The sequence below is a fragment of the Martes martes genome (assembly GCF_963455335.1).
Source record: "Martes martes genome assembly, chromosome: 5".
Taxonomy (NCBI): Eukaryota; Metazoa; Chordata; class Mammalia; order Carnivora; family Mustelidae; genus Martes; species Martes martes.
In genome coordinates this window covers 92766307-92787398 of record NC_137892.1, presented here as the reverse complement: position 1 = coordinate 92787398, position 21092 = coordinate 92766307, and the positions used below count along the sequence as shown (strand labels likewise).

The window sequence follows — 21092 nt, the reverse complement described above, 5'->3', positions numbered from 1 at the left end:
ATGTGAGTGCCCAAGCTGTCTGTCTTATCCCAAGAGCCAGCTGGTACATGTGAGGAATCCAGGGTTCAGTGACCAGGTCTTCTTCTTCTTTGATCAACAGGTGCAGCCAGTGTCATCGTTGGCCACCCTCTAGACACAGTCAAGGTACTTCAGCCATGTTTGCCTTTACCTCTTGGAAAGCGGCCTGGAGTGAGTCTGCCTCCAGGAATGTGTCTGCCGTTTCTGATCCCAAGACAGTCTCCAGCCCAAGGCAGATTCTCTGTGCCAACCCTGGGGGTGGGGGTGGGGTGGGGCGCTGGGAGGACTGGTTTGGAATCCTTGCTCTCCTCTGGTTACTTGGCAGTGATTTTGTTTTTGTGAATGTCGCATATCTGCCTCCAGCTTCTCATGGGCTGTGAGGGAGGGAGCCAAGGCAATGCTAAGTATCCCTTGCTAGTCTGTGCAACTAAGGAACAAGAAAGGCTTCAGGCGTGAGGTGGCAGCTGAGTCCAGAATTTAAGGTTGGGTTTCAGGTGATGAGAACAGATACTCCAGGCTAGAGCTAAGGCACTGAGGTAGGGACACCGTGTGCAGGCCACACTTGGGAAAAGCCAGCATGGCCAGTTTGGCCAATGCAGCGGTTTTACAAAAGCTGCTCTAGATCAGAAGCCAGGAAAGGTGGGTCAGCACTCCATCCTGGGAGGCCTTCACTGTCAGAGTAGGTCTGTGGACTTGGGTTAGGAATGGGGAGCCATTATAACTCCAGGAAGTGGGGGAGGCATGAGGGCCCAACAGGGCCTTCTGGCATGGGGCTCATCCATGCCCCTTGTTCTACAGATGGAGAAGCTGGCCCAGGAAGGGCAAAGGGGTTGCCTGAGGTCATGCCAGGTGTCAAAGTATTGAGGAATGAGGCGCTCTACAAAGGGACATTTTTTGACACCACCCCCATCCCTGCCCCCTGTCCTCAGTGGTGAACAGGACTGCAGAGCCATACCTTGGGGCATGGTCTCAAATAGTGCCTTCTCACCCTTGACTTGCACAGTCATATCTAAAACTTTGCCTGGATCGTGCACTAAGATGAGCTGCTCTGGCTCTCGCCAAATGGCTGCTACAATCACACACCGGCCTCCCCCCGCCCCACTGCCCTGTCTTCTTCCCTCTCTGACAGTGAGCCCCTCCTAGGTCAGAGCCCAGGCCTGCTTTCTTCTTGATGGGGGATCAGCCCCATATGGGCCTTGCTTTTTCTCGTACTTTCGCATACTGGACACGTTCTATGTGTAGACGGTACGGGAATAGCAAGGCATCAGTGGTAGACCAGGCAAATCCCATCCCTGCCCCCGTGGGCCTTCCAGCTACATTCCTGGCACAAGCTGCCTCTTGTGTTTCTCTGGTAGAGCATCCTTCCCTTACCTCCCGCCAGGCCAGGGGCTTGTTGAAGGTGCCCCCTCCCCACAGAGGCAAGTCTGGCCACCTGAAAAGGCTGGAGTGCTCCTCCTCCTGTCCTCTCTGCCCCTGGAGTCTCTGAGGGAACCCTTCCTGATACGTCAAATCCAGTCTCTGCCCAGCCTGAGACCCTCCCCGTGCAGGGTACCAGCCAGGTGACGCCAGCTTACATGGCTGGCCTGGGCCCAACCCAGGGATGTGGCCCAGGGCCCTTGTTACTCTCCAGAACATGCTCCTTCTTTCCTTTCTTCTGGCAACATTTTCTCTGGAGTCCCTGTCTTAGAAAGGTCCAGGCAAGAGCTTTAGAGTCAGAATAATCTGGAGTGCATTCTCAGCCTGCCCACCTACTCTCCTGTGACCAGGGTGCAGCACTTTACCTCCCCGAGCCTTGCTTTCCTCATCTGAAAAATGGGCAAAAAGCACCTCCCAGCAGGGCTCTTGTGAAGATCGTCCCTGTGGCACAGTCATGAGTGAGCAGTTCCCATCCTGATGAACACACATGCTTGTCTGTTGCGAGTGCCTTGGGACTTGTCTGAGGTCCCAGGGCTTGCCTTGGGAAGAGCCGAGCTAAAAACTCCTGTGCTGCTAACCTAGGTTAGAGGCTCTTTCCTTGCCCATAGCTGCCCCATCACTAGTGGGAGGGCCGGCCCCTGGCTGCACAGTGGCCCTGAAGCTGGGATGCAGATTCTCACCTGCCTCTTGGCCCAGCTGGTGCATTTCAGGTTTATGCCTGATGCAGTATGCCCAGGATTTCCTGATCGGGGCTCAGCTGCCTTTAGACCAGCAGCAAACTGGTAAGGGAATAAAATATGCATGTGGTAGGCCGCCAAATTTGTCGTAATTTTTACGGCAGCAGTAGGAGAACTAACACAAGAAGTCAGCTTTCTCCATCTGTAAAATGGGGAGAGTGTCCAGGCTGCATGGCATTTGTGGGATTCTGTGAGATAAGCTCTGGAAGAGGCCCAGTACTTCCCCAAGAATGCAATTGTTGCAACTAAATTCCAGCCCCTGTTGTAACTGAGGCCCCGGAGGCGTGTGCCATGTGCCTGGCCTCCGTGGCAGCCTTCCCAAGGGCTCAGTATGGCTGGGAGACCCTTGCTCCATGGTTTTAAAACTCCTCTATGACCTAGGATTGACTCCTAGGTTGAGCTTCCTCATGTACGATTTGCTTGAGTAACTCGGGCCCTCGAGTTTTTCAGTGGAACTTGAACCTTCTTGGGGATTCAGTCCCCAGAGGCAGCCCTGCCCGCACTGGGGCCAGTGGAGAGTATCGCCCCCACACCAGCCTTAAATAGGGGAAAGAGGGAGGCCTGTGCTCAAGTCCCCTCGCCTACATTCTTGTCCTGGTTGGGGATACCCCACCCCAAGGAAGAGCTCTGTGGGTCTGCCCACCTGTGTGAGCCCGCTTCTCATCTCTCTGCACCTTCCCCCATGTCTTCACCTCCCGATGGTTAAATACTGCATTTTCCCTCAACCAGCCCACACTTCTGACCCCCAGGTCTGTTTTTCGCCATGGTACTTGTCCTCAGCAGACATAGATATTTGCTTGGGAATTACCTACTATTGATTCTTTTTACCCCCCCATCCCCACTTAGTTCTAAGTTCCACGAGGCCAGGAAGTTGGTTTCCTCTACTGCTGAAAGTCTCCTGAGAGTAGAACAGTGGCTGTTGGAAAACAGGCATTCAATCGTACTGGTTGAATGAGTCACCTGCTACATTTCTTTTATTATGAAAGTAACACTTATAAAACACACACTACCATTTACCTGTCATGCCTGTGAGAGTGCTGTGGATTTCCCACGGCCATCGGGGTCTCTAACCCCATGAGATGAATGAATGCCTATCAAGCTCGTAGCCACGCTGTTAGCCATGCTGGTTAGCTCAGGCAGGGGGGCAGGGTGGATTGAGGAGGGAGAATGTTGAATTTTTTTCACTAAGAAAATTTATTCCCATATTAGTTGTATACTTAACATTATTTTTAAATGATGTAAATTGAAAATAATGAAAGTAACCCTTGTCTATTATAAGAAAGTCAGCCATGAAATACCACTCAGGGCAGAAAAAACATTTCCTGTGATTTTCACCTCAGAGACCATCACCTTTATGATGTGTGTTCTGCCAGAGTCTTTGCTTCTTGTCTACACACTGAGCTCAGGCTGTTAGTGTGACGTGTTAGGCTGCACTCTGGGTCTTAGTCCTCACGGACTAAGGGCAGGGTGCGGTCACTGCTCCTGTGGTTCTTGGAGTTCCTTCTTACCAGGCTCAGAGGGGGTGCCCTGACACTTCTGTGAGTCTCCTCAGACTCTCTGTGCCTGTCTACTGATGCCCCTGGTCACGAGAGCCAACCTCCAATAGAGGACACCATGTCTTCCCTTCTAGTCCCTCATTTAGCCGGTGCAAAGGGGATACGTGCCAGGGCCATGCTCAGCCTGGGGACAAGAGGGAAATGTGAGACAGCCCTGCCATAGAGAGGGAGCCCAAATAAACCCAGAGTAAACAGAGATATGACGAGCTCAGACACAAAGGATAAGCAGGAGCTGAAGGAAGAGCCTTCTGGGGGAAGGAAGAACCAGTGGAGAGTTCAGGCAGGGTGGGGGAGGGGAAAGTGAGGCCAGGGACTGGGGGATGTACCACGTGGTGGGCTCAGAGGGCAGGGGCATGGAGGAAAGGACATGCAGGGTTGAGAGGCAGGCCTGTGCCAACCCAGGCCTCTTTGATACTGGTAGAGAGTGGGGGGTTTACTCTGAGTCTGGTGGGAAGCCACCAGTGAGCTGTAAATAGCGATTCGCTCTTATCAGAAATGATCAGTGTGACTGTTGTGTAGATGCAAGCCAAGGCCTGAGAGGGAGCAGGAGCCAGTGGGGAAACCCGCACCATCCCAGTGAGAGATGAATGGGTTCTGGAGCTACGAATGGCGGGTCACTCAGGGAATACTTAGGATGGCAGAGTGATGGGCAGCAGATGGGGCAGAGCCCTGAAAAGTGTTTGCACTCAAGAGGCAGGCATCATGTCCCTCAACAAACATCGCTTTCGAACAACAAAGAGACTTTTGTTCTTCTCTCAGCCCAAGAGTGCTTCTGCCACGCTCGGCGAGGCCTGAAGGGGACATTGAAGGAGGCAATGTCGGCAGAGGACAGAGCACCAGCCTGGTGGGGACAGAAATCCTGCCCTCCTTCCTGGCTGGGCCAGGAAAGGCCTGCAGGGTCTTCCCCTCTCTGGGCCTTGGTGCCACAAGCCCATGCTCTCTGGGGCAGTGGGAATGCAAACCATCTTGGCCTGGGCCCTCACCTCCTCGCATCTCTCCACAGACTCGTCTGCAGGCCGGCATCAACTATGGGAATACCCTCAGCTGCATCCGCACGGTGTACAGGAGGGAGAGTGTAAGTGCCTCCAGGACAGGGGCTGGAGTTGTCCCCCTCAGGGACTCCTGCACGCAGCTCGAAGCCTGCCCGGGGCCTGGGCCCTGCGGCCAGAGCCCCGACACCAGCCCGTCAGGCTGGAGGCCCGTTCATTCCTGCTCATCGCTTCTGGCTCCGTATTGCTTCTTCTCTCCTTGTCTCACACCATGCCTCAAATATTGTATGTCCCCTAAACTTAACCCAGCCATCTTGTGTGCTGTTATTTGGGGGGGAACAAACTGATTTTGTGAAACCTCTCTGGAGAAATTCTGAGGAATTTAGAATCACAGAGTGGAAAATTCCTGCAGAAACAGGGGGACCTGTCAGTTTTCAGAGCAAAAGGTGAGACCGGTAAACCATTTGCTCACAGGCGTCCCTTCACCTGGGGTGGCGGGAGCCAGGCTCTTGGGATTCCAGATGCCCAGAGCTGGCTTGTCCCTCAGGTTGCTAGAAGGCAGGGGATCTAGGATTTTCCTTCCCAAAGAGGAAATTGCGAATAATATTTTGTGGAAGATGTATCATATGCCCTTCTTAAGAATGAACTTGTGCTTTCCAAAGACTTTCTAAGGCCCTGCTTTGGGGAATTTAAAATACATTTTCTAATTAATGATGAAATGACTTGATGATTTAAAGAAATCGTTGATAGCAGCCCTGGGCTTTCCCTTGAGTACCTGGAAATGTGGCCTTCTTGTCGACCACCATCTCCACAGCCTCCATCCTAGCAAGTGCCCTGGGGTTCAGGAGCCTCCTGCCTGTGCCTGAACCTTTTCCTCAGAGGTGTGTTTTGTGTCAGGGCATTGCTCAAACTCTCTTGCTGGGCTGCTTTACAATGGACTGCAAACTGTTTGGGGTGGTGTGTGATTCCCCAGTTCCCTGAGAGATGGCCCCTGATTCTGCTGTTGGGCACACACTCTCCACAGTGCCTGCCAGCCCCAGCCGCAACCCCTCCCCCCTGCCTCTGGGCCATTTTGTGGGGACTGCAGGTGTTCCTTGGAGACACAGCACCTCAAGGCTGAGTGATGTCCCTCATTATCTGAGGAAGCTTGTTTTGGAAGAAGAACCTGAGGTGGGGAGGAGGTGTGTGTGCATGTGTGTATGCATGCACGTGTGTGTGAAGGTGTGTGTGCATATGTGTGCGGTGTCCTACCTCTGAACCAGGTCAGGATTAGCAGGTTTGTGTGCAGCCTGGAGTTGGTACAATAGCTTCCTGCTACTTTTTCATTTTTGGCACGGGGCTGAAAATAAGTGTTGCCCTGACTCCTTCAAGGGCCTGTGGAATATTCCAGATTTCAGAGGAGTGTCTGTGATATTCCCTGAGAGTTCAGTGTGGAAAGGACCCTCTCCTCTCAGATTCCAGCACCCTCTGCTGTGGTCTCTGCTTATGTGCAAAGGAAGCCTCTTGGTGCTGTCCTTCTGCAGCTCCCTTCCCCTCAGACCCTTACCACACCCTTAGCAGGTTGAATTTTAATCATCTGTCAGTTTATCTGTTGCACCCTCCCCTCTCCTACCCCCAGATGTGGGCTCAGTGATGGCAGCGAGTATTTCATTCTTACAGTTGACCCCCAGGGCCTGGCCCATGGCAAGTGCCCTAGAGAATGCTTTTGGTCGAGTGGCAAATGAGGAAGTTATGTGGGGTGCTCAGCAAGTCCACTGCCCATGAGGGCTCCATGCAGCCTGATAGCTTTCCAGCCCAAGAACACTGCCACTCTGGTGGCAAATATGGGTTCCAGGCCCAGGGCACCCAGACTCAGGAAACAGAACTGCCTACAGAAGTGGGTTCCTCCCTTGGGCCAGATTATGCCTTGCCGGGGAATGGAGAGCCACCCCTCACTCACCCACCTGGTCCCTCCCATCACATCAGCAACCTTTTTTTAATTCTTGTCACCGACATGATGATTTAGTTTTCCCGTGGTGTCACCTCCCCAGCCTGCGGGCTCCAAGAGGGCAGGGTCTATGCCGAGCGCCACGTGGGGAGCCTGGCACCTGGCCTGAAGACAGCCCAAGGCCCTCATGCTCCTGTCCCCTGGTTTTCCCACAGGTGTTCGGCTTCTTCAAGGGCATGTCCTTTCCCCTTGCCAGCATCGCTGTCTACAACTCGGTGGTGTTTGGGGTCTTCAGTAACACGCACCGGTTCCTCAGCCAGCACCACGGCAGGGAGTCCGAGGCCAGCCGGTCCCGCACACTGTCTGACCTTCTCCTGGCCAGCATGGTGGCCGGCGTGGTCTCCGTCGGGCTGGGGACGCCCGTGGACCTCATCAAGATCCGGCTGCAGATGCAAACACAGCCGTTTCGGGAAGGTAAGAGGAGGGGAGAGGCCTGGCGTCTGGGCACCAGTGGCCCTTCCCTGGTCCACCAGATCTGGGATGTGGCTGCTTGTCTCCTTTTTGTTGAGCAGAGAACCTGCGTTGTCATCTAAGAGTCTTCAGTTAGCATTTTGATCAATTTTAGTAAACAGTCATTATTTATTCCAATTATTTATTCCATGCCAGCCACCTGCTTAGCATTCTGGGTACGGTCTCTTCATTGGTCTTCCTAACAATTCTGTAAGGTGGGTGCTATGACCGTGTCCGTTTTACAGAGGAGAAAGTGGAGGCTCCTGGAAGTGAAGACCCTTAGACAGGGCCACACAGATAATGAATGACTGGTAGGTGAGGACCAGTGGACCAGTGGCATCATTGGTGGTGTCCAGTGCAGAAGGAAAGCGGGGGACTCCTTGTTCAAAAATGATTAAGAATTTTAGAAGAGCAACCCAGAGCATTAAATCAGGCCTGGGGCCCTGAGGGACTCATGGGTCTCAAAACCACACCCATCCCCAACACCAGGGAGTGTCCCCGGAGGCCTCACCCCTGCACCACCTATGACCCCTCCTTGACGTTCTGGTTGGAACTTCATTTCTTGGTGTGTTAAACCGAACTACAGGCTGAGTGTGTTACTTCCTTCCTCTTGAGAGAGGAGTGTCTGTGTCTGCTGTGCTTTGCCTAAAGGAGGATGGAAAGAATGGAAGGTGCTTGCTGTTTGGAGTAGAAGGTGCCAGCTCTTGAGGAAGGATGAGCTGGGGTCTTAGACAGATTTCACTCTCTCCAGGTGTGGTTCTTGGCTCTGATGTCACTCTGTCTCCTCAGGCAAGGCACTGCTCCTGCCTGGGCCACCGTCTCCTGTCTGCATAAGGGAAGGGCTGGATTTGTGGTCCTTCCTGACACCTCAGTTATCTGATCTGGGATGACAGCTCTTGTGGACAAGACCCCTCTTGCTGGCAGCCTTCTGAGTGGGTTGCCTTGAGCCCTCTGCCCACAGAGGCCAGGCTTGGCTGGGCTCATCTGGGTTCTGCAGCCAAAGCCCAGAGAGTTCACTCGGGAGCATTCCAGCCCAGCAGCTCTCCTGTCCCCAGCCCCGGCGCCTTGATTCAGCCTGCATATCTTGCCCAGCCCAGGAGGTTTCCAGGACAGTACTGTATACCCCCTATTGCTGCTATCCTCACTGGGGCCCGTGGAGAGCCTGGGGCCAGCTGCCCTAACATGTCGGGTCATGCCTGAGGGACACTAAGTGGTCACTGTCAGCATGTGGGGTGACAGGGGACCCCAGAAGGCTGGCTCATCCTGAGGGTCGCAGCGTACCATCTTTGGGGTCACTCAGAGAGATACAGGGCAAGGGGTTTCCACATCCCTCTACTCGACATACTGAGCCATGTCTTGGTATAGTTTAGTTTCACCAAAGGGTGGCACCTCACAGAAGTGTTTGAAGCTCCCTGATCTGGTCCTGTCCCAGAGACAAAAGCAAACATGTTGAGGAATGAAGGGCATCATGAGCAGATTGAGAACGAGGAGGCCTGGCCCCCACGTTCACATTTGGCTCTATCCCTCTCTCAGAAAAGCTTGTGTCAGTCTCAGGTATGGAGGAAATCTCTCTCCCTAAGTCTTCAGACTCTTTGGGTCCAGATGTTGGAAGAATTACCAGTGATGGGTCTCCTCTGCTCCTGGGGGCAGACCTGCCTCCTTCACAACCTGACGCTTTGACCCTGGAAGGGGAGGAAGGAGGGGAGGCATGCATTTATATATTGGGCGAGGTGAGGCACAGTGAGCCTGGACACCAAAGGAGATGTTTCTCAAAAAAACACCTTCCTTATAAATACCTGGGACAGTTGGAGGTAAATTAATTGATTGCATCCTCTGTCCTGTCCTCCTCCACCCCTGCCTTCCCTGCAGAGGGTGCTAGAATGGTAACTAACTTGGCAGGTGGAATCCTGAACTACAAGGAATCCTGAGGCTAGGCTAGAAGCCTCTGGAGCTCGGAAGAAGGATGGGAGGCTGTCAAAGAATGGGTAGACCCAAGAAGGGTCCCAAAGCTGGGTGTGCAGTAGCAGCCAATATTAGGGACATGTTTATCCAATGTGCTACGTATGCACCTGCTGTATGCCAGGCACAGAAGTAGGTGCTAGGGATGCAGTGGTGAAGATGTGTCCACATCCTATCTGTCCTGTAATGCTCTTTCCAACAGAGAGCAATTGGGCAACTCCAGATGTGGTGGTGGGGAGGGATCAGGACAGGTTGGGGGTCAGGAAGGGCTTTGGGGCAGGTGGAAGGAGGGTGGAGGGCTTGTTGTAGATCAGGTCTGTGCACATGCTCACGGCTACATTGAGGGTTACCCCTGCCTGCTCACCAGGGCCTGAGCAGTTGTGGAGAACAACTGCCTACCTGGGAAGTCCAGATCCTTCTGGGGCCTTGTTTCCTGGATAAGCTCTCTGAGCAGTGAGAACATGGGGTCCAGGGTGCTCTCCCTGCCCTTGCCACCATAGGAGGCACTGAACAGCATCCGAGGAGGGTGAGTTCCTGGCTCTGCTCCTGTGTGGGTAGGCCACAGTCTGTGGCTTTAGGTTGTCAGTTCATCATAGTGCCAGAAGGAAACTTATCCTCTTTTGTCAGTCCCTTGAGGCAGCAACAGAAAATGAACATGTGTTTATTCTGTCCTTTTCAGTGTGCCAGGAACTGGCATTGTGTGAACTCAGGAAGGCTCTCAACAAGAAGCCAAGGGAGGTTCCTGCAGACCAGGGTTTCTCAGCCCTGCAGAGTTCTTTTTTTTTTTTTTTAAGATTTTATTTATTTATTTGATAGAGATTATAAGTAGGCAGAGAGGCAGGCAGAGAGAGAGGAGGAAGCAGGCTTCCCGCTGAGCAGAGAGCCCGATGTGGGGCTCAATCCCAGGACCCTGAGGATCATGACCTGAGCCGAAGGCAGAGGCTTAACCCACTGAACCACCTAGGCACCCCAGCCCTACAGAGTTCTAAGTCATTAACACCTGGGCCCAGCTGCTTAGCAGACAGCTAGAGACAAAGACAGTTTACCCGAGCAAGTGCAGGGAGAGTAGAAACCAAGAGTGGAGGGTCCACCTGAGCTGTGTTCCTCAAGCCTCTGATCTGGGCGAAGCCAGGTCATAGCAGTGGGGGCAGAATAGCCAGTATTTACTGATCCCTTACCCTGCGCCAGGTACTACACTAGGAGCTCTGTAAGTGTTTAATCTTTCTAGCAACCCAATTCCTAGACATTAACAAAGGGGAGCCTGAGGCATTAGCAGCTTCTGTTGCTGGCCTCGGGTCACTCCCCTAGTGGGAAGTGGAGCCGGGATGGAGCCCCAGGCTTTCCGACTCACGGCCCACTGATGCTATTTCTGCTTCTGCCCTGGGATTTTGAGATGATGGCAGCTTTCATAACACCTGGACCTTTGCACAAACTCATCCCAAATCCAGCTTCAAACGGGAAGGGGGAAGTAGGCTGGGAGCATGTCTCCAAAATAACATTGTTCAGGCAGTGGGCATAGCTCTTGGATTCCCAGGAGTGGGTTTGAATGCCATGGCTTTGGGCAGCCCCTCTCTGCCTGACCTGTTGTTTCTCACCTTCCACCCCAGCTGCTTGGGGGAAGGTCTTTGGTGGCTGGGCAGGATCACTACTGGGGCTGGAGGAGGGCAGGTAGGCAGTGCTTTTTGCCAGGAATCTTGCCACGAAGGAAGAAAGGATGTGGTTTTCTTTTACTTGTCCCTCAGAGACCCTCTAGGCCAGAGACGGAAAGTTCAAAGACTCACTGGGACCAAGAATGTAACATAAGTGAGTAACTTCTTCCGTTTATCTTGACACCCATAGCCCTGCTAACCCACATCTCACTTTTCCTCTTCGAAATGTGAGCATAAAACATGTTTCACTCCCCTATGACTCTGCTGTTACAAAAGCAGCAGGTCCCACACGTGTCTGCTCTGGTGCTGGGGAGATAATAGGGAGTGGTGGGGACTGTGGCAAGCCAAGCCCACATCCTGTCTGAGGGGGTGGCTTCAGCTCTGTTCTAGGTGATGGATGCCATGTGGCCTGAATTGGAAATTGTCATATAATTTAATTAAGAACAAAAGCAGATGTGAACACCACACCCTGAAGCCTAGCAGAGCATGGAGCTGGTAGTGTGGGGCTAGTGCTACCTGAGAGCTTGTGGTCTCAGCCCTGGGTCAGGCCCACTCTGTGGGGTGACCGTGCTGAGATGGGTGTTTCCAGGCAGCCTCAGGCTGGGCTTGTGGGATTGTCCATAGTCTGTGGATTTACCTTAGAAAGCCCCAACCACTTCCTGGGTGGAGACGATGGGCCATGAGGGAGTGCCCCCATATACTGAAGCTGAGTGCTGGAGGCCTCTGGCATCTGGGACATGTGACAGGTAGAATAGAGGCCGCATCGAGGTAAGAGGTAAGCTACCTGAAGTCTTGCAAATAGAAAGCCACTGAGCTCATCCTGATGAACTATTAGTGCTGACTTGTCATTGAGAATGTGCACAAGCTAGAACAGTCAATGTGGAGGGAGAAGACGTCCATCCACCCAAATCCAGTCACTGTGAATACAGTAATGTGTTCCCTTTTCCTTTTCTAAATGCATAGATAAAATATGTTAAGAAGTGGTTCTCCTCCAGTTTCATATCCTCTTTTTAACTTAGTATTACAACATTTTCCATGTTATGAAAATGGCATCTAAAATGATTAACAATAGACTAATATTTAAAATAGACGTGCATTATTCCATCACTGTGTCCATTCACGCACACATGTCTTGAGAGGGATGGTGCAACGTGGCAAAAATTCAGTTTCTAGAGTTCGATTACCTGCTTCTAATTCTCCCCCACAACCCAGGAATTCTAGATAATTCCCCTCAAGTCATCAAGGTTCCATTGATTCATCTGCAAAGCAGACATAGCGATGGTAGCTACCTCATAACTGGGATGGAATGGGATGACGAATTTCACATGACGATCTGAGCATCAGGCCTGGCACACTGAACACCTGAAATAGATGTTTGCTGTAATACTGAACTTAGGTCACATCTTCGTAGGGATGGACCTTGACATTGTTGCTGGTTCATGCTCTTTCAAACATAATGATTGGATCAGGAAATCTGTCCATATGGAGTTGCTTTCATGTAGGGTTATTTTCCTAAATGTGTGGGCTCTTTGCTTCATGAATGAGTCAAAGGGTCTGGTCATTTTAAGATTCTTGGCACATACTGTGAAATTATTATACAGAAGGGTTTTTTTCTTTTTCTTTTTCTTTCTTTTTTTTTTTTTTTTTTTTTACCACATTCCATCGGCAGTGGCTGAAGTTGGGAGGGAAGTTCCATCTGGCCCCGACTAGGGTTGCATACTAAACAGCAGTAACCCCTCATGAAAACTGTGCAACTTGACGGAGGTTTGCTCCTGGAGTCCCTACCGCTTGGCAGCAAGGAGAGGCTGGCCTGAGTTCAGTTGGCCTTGATCTGCACTGTAAGGCTCCTATGAAGAAACTCTCCCTCTGGAAGTCATCATCACCCTTGGTGTGGGCATGAGCCTCTCTGGGTGCCCTGCTGGGCCTGAACTGGAATTCAGGGCTGTGGTCCCAGAGGCCAGCAGTCCCTCCTCTGCCCAGGCCAAGTCACGTCCTAGAGGCTGATGGCCAGTGACACTCAACTTTTCCCCAGTCTGGGAGCTTTCTGGTCTGTGTTTTCGTTGAGAGCCTAATTAATGTGCAAATCACAAAAGCCTCAACGCCCCAAGAAGGCAGAGTTTGGGCACTGGAGGAGGACTCAGCATTAACTCTGTGCCGACCAGCCCAAGACTGCACCCGGCCCCACTGGAGACAGAGGGCGCCACTGGAGGTAGAGGGCTGAGTGTGGCACCTGTTGGGACTCACTCTCTGGCTCCGTCATTCACAAACATGTCCCGAGCTCTTGTTGGGATCCAAGCAGAGTAGATAGATCAGAGGTATTAGACACACAGCCCCTGCGTTCAGGGAGTGCACAGTCTGGTGGGGAATCAGATGTGTAGCAGAATGAGAATGGTCCGTGGAAGGCTCTGGAACCTTAGAGTCTGGCTCTGCAGGTCAGACTCCAGATAGGAAGTGGCCTTTGATAGGGTGTTGGAATACTGGTGAGGCTTTGGAGACGGACACATGGGAATGGAGAGCACCGTAGCACAGGGTCAGAGTTCTAACTACAATGCAGGGAGGGGAAGACGCAGAGGGGAGTTGTGAAGAGCTTGGATTACTTAGCTGAGCATGGGCTTAGGCGCCATTCCGCGGGCGGTGTGGCCTCTTGGGCAGCAGAATGACCTGAGCAGAGCTGTGTGGGAGGAAGGTGGATCTGGCCTTCAGGAGAGGTGGGAAGGGTGGGGAAAGTAGTGGTGGGGGGTTGATTTGGGTGTGCTGCCACAGACCAAGTGAGAAACAGGAGTAGGGGGCCCAGGGCCTTGGCCTCTGGGAATGGAAGGGAGTGGCCAGTTGGAGGTATCTGTGGTGGAGAATCAGTGGGCCAGGCAGGAGAGGGAAGTGTCTGCACTGACCCAGGACTGCACAGTTGGGTGACTGTGAGGGAGGACACCCCCGCACCCTGCCACGGGGAATGAAATGGCGAAGTGTGTGAGGCAGCAGTTGGCGTGGGGCATGTCACCCATACACATTACTGTCACTGCTGCTGTTCTGGAGCCTGGCAGGAGGGCTGTCTTGAGTGAGAACATGCTGAGTCTGGCTCAGTTCCTCTGGAAAGTGCCACAACTGGAATGTCGGGACTGGAGGAGGAGTCAGGGGTGTGACAGAGAAGTGACCACTGAGGCCATGAATTAGGTGCAAATGTCAAGGTGAGCTATGGATAGGAAGAGGTGGAGATGAAGGGAAAGACTCAGGAAAGAGCTCAGGGAGGAGTTCCAGTGGCATCAATGGCTGTGGTCAGCAGCGGCCAAGCCCATACCATGCACACTGTTCTAACACACCCCTGCCATTAAATCGTCACAGCAACTGTGTAAAAGAGGTGCCGTCATTCTCTTCATCTTACAAATGGGGAAACTGAGGCTCAGGTTGGGTGACGTGTTGGGTGACGTGCTCCCTCAGGTGTAACACGCTGCAACAGGGCATGGCCCTTGCCCATCCACCTCTACTACCCCAAGAGGCAGAGTCCTGGGAAACTCCTGTCACCAAAGTAGGCAAAAGGGAATCAAGAGGGAGAGTGGCTGAAGTGGGAGGTGACACTAGGGACAGAGACCAAGGGCTGGGGAAGGAACAAGACTTTCGTTTCTGGGTTGGGAGAGGAGAACAAAACAGACAATTCAGAAAGGATTTTGAGGGCAAGAGAAAGGAGGTTGAGGGAGACCTCATTGCAAGGCCAGCCTCTACCATGTTCAAGAGCCCAAACAGAATGAAGGGGACAGAATGTGGCCAGGATTTGGAGAGAAGAGGATCCGAATTTCTGAGCATGCGAGCCGAGATAAATAGGGCTGGAATGGTAACATCAGAGAGGGCTGCGTGAGGGGTGGATCTGGGTGGAAGAGATCATCAACCACACACCAGAACACAAAGCCTGCCTGAGCCTAAGGGTGACAAAAGTGGGATGAAACCATTTCTCTGATTTTTCTGAGTCTTTGGCAATGTCTGACTGGGAAGGTCACCAACTGGGCCTCAGAGGCCCTGACCATGTACATCAGTTTGTCTCTTTGGCAACATAGTTTTATTGCTACCGTAAAGATGTATGGCTGCCAAGAAAAACACTCTTCTCCAGGCAGGTTGGCCTTGGGGAGGAGCAGCCTTCTGATATAGCAGATTTTTCAAGACTTTCCCATTGCAGATCAAGAATAACCAATGCTAAACTCCCTGAATGTTGCTCCATTTAACTCCCGAAAAAGAAAATCTATGTGGGAGGGCAGGAGGAATCCCTGGAGTATGACAAGGGACTGGAGACAAGCCAGGACCCTACAGTCTGAGCCTTCTTGTCAAGTAGGCTGTGGGCTGCCAATAGGAAGTGAGGGCTGGAGCCATAGCAGCCCAAAAGTAAAGGGAAGAAATTTGTGAAGAGGCCAGGCATTTAGCCGTGCAGTTCAAGAGGAGTCCTTGAATTCTGGGTGGTTTGGCTGAATCTTTTCCAAACTGTGGTCCCACACAGTTAGCAGAGATGAAATGATGGTGCATACAACGTAACACACCATTGTGAGGTTACATGTGCAGATGACACATCCATTTGGTCTTTATATCAACTGATGAGGGCAAGTATGGTCCTGATTTGGGGACTCAATGCTAGTATTGGTAGTCGTTGGTTCTGTGTGGGCATCTACAACCTCCCCCAGTAGGTTTGGCTACAGGCCACCGCTGCCTGAGGTTGGCAGGTCCAGCACTCCCAGAAACTGGAGTCACATCAGGAGAGGGATAATAAAATAGGAATGACTATTTGCCTCAAGTAAAGTACCTTTGCCAGTTGTCACTCAATTTTCACAAAAGCGAAAGAGGTGGCAGGCTATTTGTTCTTCCCCTTTTCTAAGCAGCGGAGGAAACTGCGGGCCAATGTGGTGGGTTCCCTTGCCCTGGATTGTATGGTAAACAGCCGCTGAGCAGCAAAGTGAATCTCAGCTGCTTCTAATCCCAGATTTTCCCAGGAATGCCTTTTAAATCCGTTAAATGGCGTCCAACCCACAGAATAGCAGCTGTACCTTCAGTGTCTGTGGATTAAGAAGCCGCATACGATCAGTTACTATTGGATAATTAGTATATTTAAGTAAATTTTTGTTGTGTTCCCTGTAATAGCATGTACACGTAAGAGAAAAAAGGTTACACATGTATGTGAGATACTTTAAGAGTCCTCTGAACCTATAATGCTTACCAGTTTGTGGGTCCCTGAAATAAGTCCATGCTCCCAACTTTGATTTGGGAGTTCCCTGGCCTAGAAGTATTTGAGCACAGAAAATGTGGTAACCCTGCACGTCACTGACTGGGGAGCAGCGGGACCTCATCTGTGGATGGCTTAGTTATTAAGGATTTTCTGTAGAAAGTGACCTGTTGAGAAATAATGTTGGGTTTTCATCTCATGCCTGACTATGCATACATAGGAGAAGTCTCGTGGGCCTTTCCCTTCCAGAAAGTGGCTGGACCTTTGTATTTCTGAGGGCTGGCTACCCCTTACTGCAGTGGATCAGTGACCAGCCATTGTATTTCAGCTGCCTTTCCTGTTTCCACAGTTATGGCCCATTGAAGACATTGAACAATATCTGAGAAAGGAAAGAGATGAAAGTTTTTCATGTTTGTGCCTGGGAAGGGCCCAGCAGTATGCATGGCTAAACCCCTGGCTTCTGAGAGGCAAATCTGTGGGGACCCAGCCTGCACCTAGGCTGGATCAGGCCCTCCGAAGTGGGAGAACTCTCAAGAGGTGGCTGCATGGGTATCTGTTAGGACAGGCCAAACCTGAAAACTCCTACCTCCTGCAGAGGCACCTGCCAGGAGGGCCCAGTCAGAGGCCAGTAAGCAAGACACCTTACAATGGTGGGCAGAGCAGTGAAGTTAAACAGCCACACCGTATAGTCTAAGGAATGATGGTCCCCAGCTTCTGTTGTCTCCTGCCTCCCAGCCGCACAGACAAGGTAGGCCAGCTGGTCGAGGTGAGGGAGCTTGGAGGAGAGGTTTTTGTTTTTGTTTTTGTTTTAAAGATTTTATTTATTTATCTGACAGAGATCACAAGTAGGCAGAGAGGCAGGCAGAGAGAAAGAGGGGGAAGCAGGCTCCCCGCTGAGCAGAGAGCCCAATGTGGGGCTCCATCTCAGGACCCTAAGATCATGACCTGAGCCGAAGGCAGAGGCTTAACCCACTGAGCCACCCAGGCACCCAGAGGGTTTTTTTGTTTGTTTGTTGTTGGTTTTTTTTTTTAGAACTGTATAGGCTGTCCTCTGCTCCTTGATGAAGATTAAGAGCTAGGTAGGGGCCGATTTCACTGACTTTGAGCATCCTGCCTTTTTTTTTTTTTTTAAGATTTATTTATTCATGAGAGAGAGAGAGGCAGAAACAGAGGGAGAAGCAGGCTCCTGGCTGAACAGAGAGCCCTATGCGGGGCTTAATCCCAGGACCTCAGGATCATGACCTGAGTCAAAGGCAGATGCTTAACCATCTGAGTCACCCAGGTGCCCCCACATCCTGCCTGTCTTAATATAGGGAGCTTGAATTGGTCCTAAGTGAATTTGGGAAAACAAAGAAAACCACAAGCAACCAGAGTGTTTCAGAGTTTTAATCCATATGTATCATCATAAAAGGTAACAGAGTCTTCATTTAGAGTGCAGGAAAAAAATGGTGTCAATAGCAAAGCCTCCTGATAAAAAATGATCAAAGTTTGATTTGTAACTTAATCCCCATTTTGGAACAAAAAATTCTAATTAGAGAAACTAAATACATTTTGTCCCAGAAGAAAATATGCCCTATGTGAATCCCTTTACATGCACGTGTACACCCCCAGGCTAAGCCCTGAAGGATCAAAAACAACTGGCTGAGAACAGGTGGTTGAGTGTGAGCAAAGTACTCACTCACCAAGCACCTCACCCCCTTCCTTGGGTTCCTTGCACGTAAACAACATGCAGATTTAAGGATTTCTGTTGCGCCTATTTCCAAAAGCTGCTTGCAGGCAACCTCCCAAGTCCATTTTTAAAGGTCACCAAAGTTTGCTTTAAACAGCTAGAGTTACCAAGAACTCTGATTCAGCTCTTTTCTAAGTGGAACTGTCAAGCCCAGCCTGTCTCCCAAACCCCGCCTCCCCCAGTCACATTTTCTAAACCGTACCTCCCCCGGGGGGCCACACCTCTCAAGCCACACCTCCCCAGGTCGTGTCTCAAGCTCTCCTCCCCGGGCCACACCTCCTAAGCTGTGCCTCCCCGGGCCACGCCTCTCGGACCACGCCCCCTCCCAAGGGGGGGGCCTCCCCATGATGGGCCCAGCCTCTGAGCATCTCTTGGTTGGTGGAACTGATTAAGAGTTGCTTCTGTTTTCTGCTTTGTGGTCCCATATGAACAGTCCATGCCACTATTGTTAATGCAGATGGGCCAGTAACAACCATCGATTAGCTGAAAGATTTGTTTCTCATTGAGTGACACATCATTGATGTCACAGAGTTCCTATACCTTCAAAAACAATCAGGAGAGGGTAGGTAGGCTTGGAATCTTCACTGTGTCTTAGTGCGCTGTGATCAAACAGGTTGCTTCAAGTATAAGATGTCATTTTCTCAGGAGGGTGTGGTAACCCAGGTACATGCAATTGTCAGAACTCATCAAATATATACCTACAAGCTACACCTTTTATTGAATGTAAATTATATCCAAATTGAAAAAGGAAACTAATAAAAACTAGGACAGGAGGCCAGAGAAGAAGACCAGGGGCTCCTGAGAGTCATTAGTCTTCATGGGAGGAGAGGTGAGAACGGGGAGGAAGTTCAGCCAAGAATGCATCATCTCAATGTGATAACAAGGAAACATCAAACAAACCGCAAATGAGGAAGGTTTTATTCATAAGAAGGGAGGCAGCACACTCAAAAAATGCTGGTGTCGTTAAAAAGAAAGAAAAGCTGTAGAAATGCTCCAGATTAAAGGAACTAGGGGTATCTGGCTGGCTCAGTCAGCAGAGAGTGTGACTCTTGATCTTGGGGTCATGAGTTCCAGCCCCAGGTTGGGTGTGGTGCTTACTAAAAACAAAAATGAATAAAGGAACCTGAAGAATCATGACGACTAAGTGCAGTAACTGGCTGGACTAGATCCTGCACTAGTGAAGGGAGGAATGCCGAACAGGTCAGTACAAGATCAAGTGGTAACTTGAGTATAGCTAGTACATTAGGTAAAGGTGTTGTCAACATATATTATGAGACTGATAACTACTCTGGCATTTAAGGCAGTATCCCTATTGTTAGGCAACAATTACTGAAGGATTTAGGGGTAAAGAACCATTCAATATCTAACCCTGAAATGGTTCAGAAAATAATGTTATGTACATATGTGTGAAAAAGATATGCATGTGTATACAGAGAATTTCCTTATTGCTTACCTTGGGGAAAAGGACTTTTAAAAAAAAGCACAAGTTTGGGTCTTGTTGACAAAGCCAGTTCAAAGTTTATCAGATGTTTTTCCAACATTGGCACCTCCAAACAAGGAAGATTTTTATCAGTATCTTTCTTATCAGTAACTCCTAAAAGCCAAGTCATACCCATACCTCATTCATGAAACCCTTGATTCCGGGTCAGGTCACTGATCTTGGAGATGAACACAGCCCAGGCAAAGTTTATGCACTGGGACAGGGCCATCTGTTCAGTGAGAAGGGAGGGGGGAGAGAGAGAGAGAGAGAGCACTCAAACCATAAAACAAATGAGGTAAAATGTTAACATTAGGTGAATCCAGAGAAAGGATGTATAAGGGTGTTCTCTGTATTAATTTTTCTTTTTTGCCCTTTTTTGCAAGCTGGAAATTATTTCCAAATAAGTGTGTGTGTGTGTGTGTGTGTGTGTGTGTGTGTGTCTTTGTTTGTGTCTGTGTGTGTGTGTGTTTGTGTGTGTGTGTGCTTTAACGCTGGGGACGAGGGAGCTAGAAGGAGTTCCAGTGGCTTTGTGTTCAGAAGGCGCTGGCTGCCAGTTAGATTCATGTTAGTATTCCAGAGGATGGCAATCCCCATGACAATTATATTGCTTTAATAGCCATAAATGGAGAATTCTTAAGCAGTAAAAACTAGATTGCTTATATAACAAACGTGGGAGAATATCAGATAAGTTCCTTATTGCTTATCACGGGAAGAAAAGGAAAAAAAGTACAGGTGTTTTGTTGATAAGTCATGTTGGAGGTTGGGCAAGTATTTTTTTCAATCTGTACCTCTACATAAGCAGAATATTATCAGGACACTCTCCTTCAATCAGCAACTTCTGAGAGCCACATCCTACCGGTAGTTGATTCATGAAAACCTTGACTCTTGGGTCAGGTCAGTGCTACTTGGACATGAGCGTGACCCAGGTAAAGTTGAGATGTTGGGACAATTACATCTATTCTGTCTCATCCCAGAATTTCCCAGGGTGACACTGGCAACATCATAGTGGATTTGGGAAAGGAAGGGGTGGGCAATGATATCTCAGTGGGCTTTCAAAGACCACAGTGTCTGATCTTGCTCTGAGCTCAGAGGCCCTTTGCCCCCTGGGGTGGCCACCACACTTGCTCCCTTCCTGGGGGATCTGCTGTGGAAGTGAACAGGACTCAGCCTCCTGCCCATCCTGTAGTTGGCTGAATGCACAAGTCCGTAATTAGTCTCTTCCCCTTGCACAAAAAGAAAATACAGGATTCATTTGTCCAAGCACACTTCCCAAGCAAATAGGAATCTCCCCCTCTACCTTACCTCCTCTGGGATGAGCAGAAAGACAGGTTGTACTTGACTCTCAGATCTTCAGTTTGGACTATAGAATCATGAACCTGAATCTTTGCTCCTAACCTTTCATGTGATAAGGATGGGACTGTTTGGGGAACTCGGAAATTCAGCTGTTCAGTAATGAAAGTTATTGCCTCTTTGTCAGCATGTGCAAAACCAAAGTGAGATGCCACATACAGGTAACTAAACCCAGGTGGTAACATAGGTATGTGTCACAGGGAAGCTTCGTTCTGTTTCTTTCCTGGCTGTACCATGTTGATTCCTCAAGAATGGAGTGCACTGCATCAGCCCTGGGACTGGGGGGCCTCTCTGGTCAGGAGTCAAAGTGAGATAAAGCGTCCACAGCTGGGGAGGTGAGCATCAGAGAAGGAGACGGGAGCCTGGTGGAAAGATTAAAAGGAAGAGATAGAGTCACTGCTTGCTAGCCAAGGCTGGAGGGACAGCATGTCCAGCCCTCCAGCCCATGTATCCTCCCAGTTCATGCCGATCATCTCAGTCTCAGTAATAATCTGTGGGTAAATTATTCTCCCCCTACAGTGTTCCTAGTACCATGCTCAGCACTTTATAATATTGTCTTATGCATACTGACCTGT

General features: G+C 50.4%; 1 protein-coding gene across 2 annotated transcripts in view; it reads left to right on the top strand.

Moving 5' to 3' along the window:
- The window catches only part of SLC25A48 (solute carrier family 25 member 48), a 39516-nt gene that overhangs the window by 4671 nt on the left and 13753 nt on the right, over window positions 1-21092 (top strand). For both annotated transcript variants that reach the window (XM_080804285.1, XM_080804286.1), the window contains exons 2-4: window positions 101-144; window positions 4731-4802; window positions 6859-7117. In XM_080804285.1, the coding sequence (XP_080660411.1) occupies window positions 101-144; window positions 4731-4802; window positions 6859-7117 (375 nt within the window). The remainder of the gene's footprint in view (window positions 1-100; window positions 145-4730; window positions 4803-6858; window positions 7118-21092) is intronic.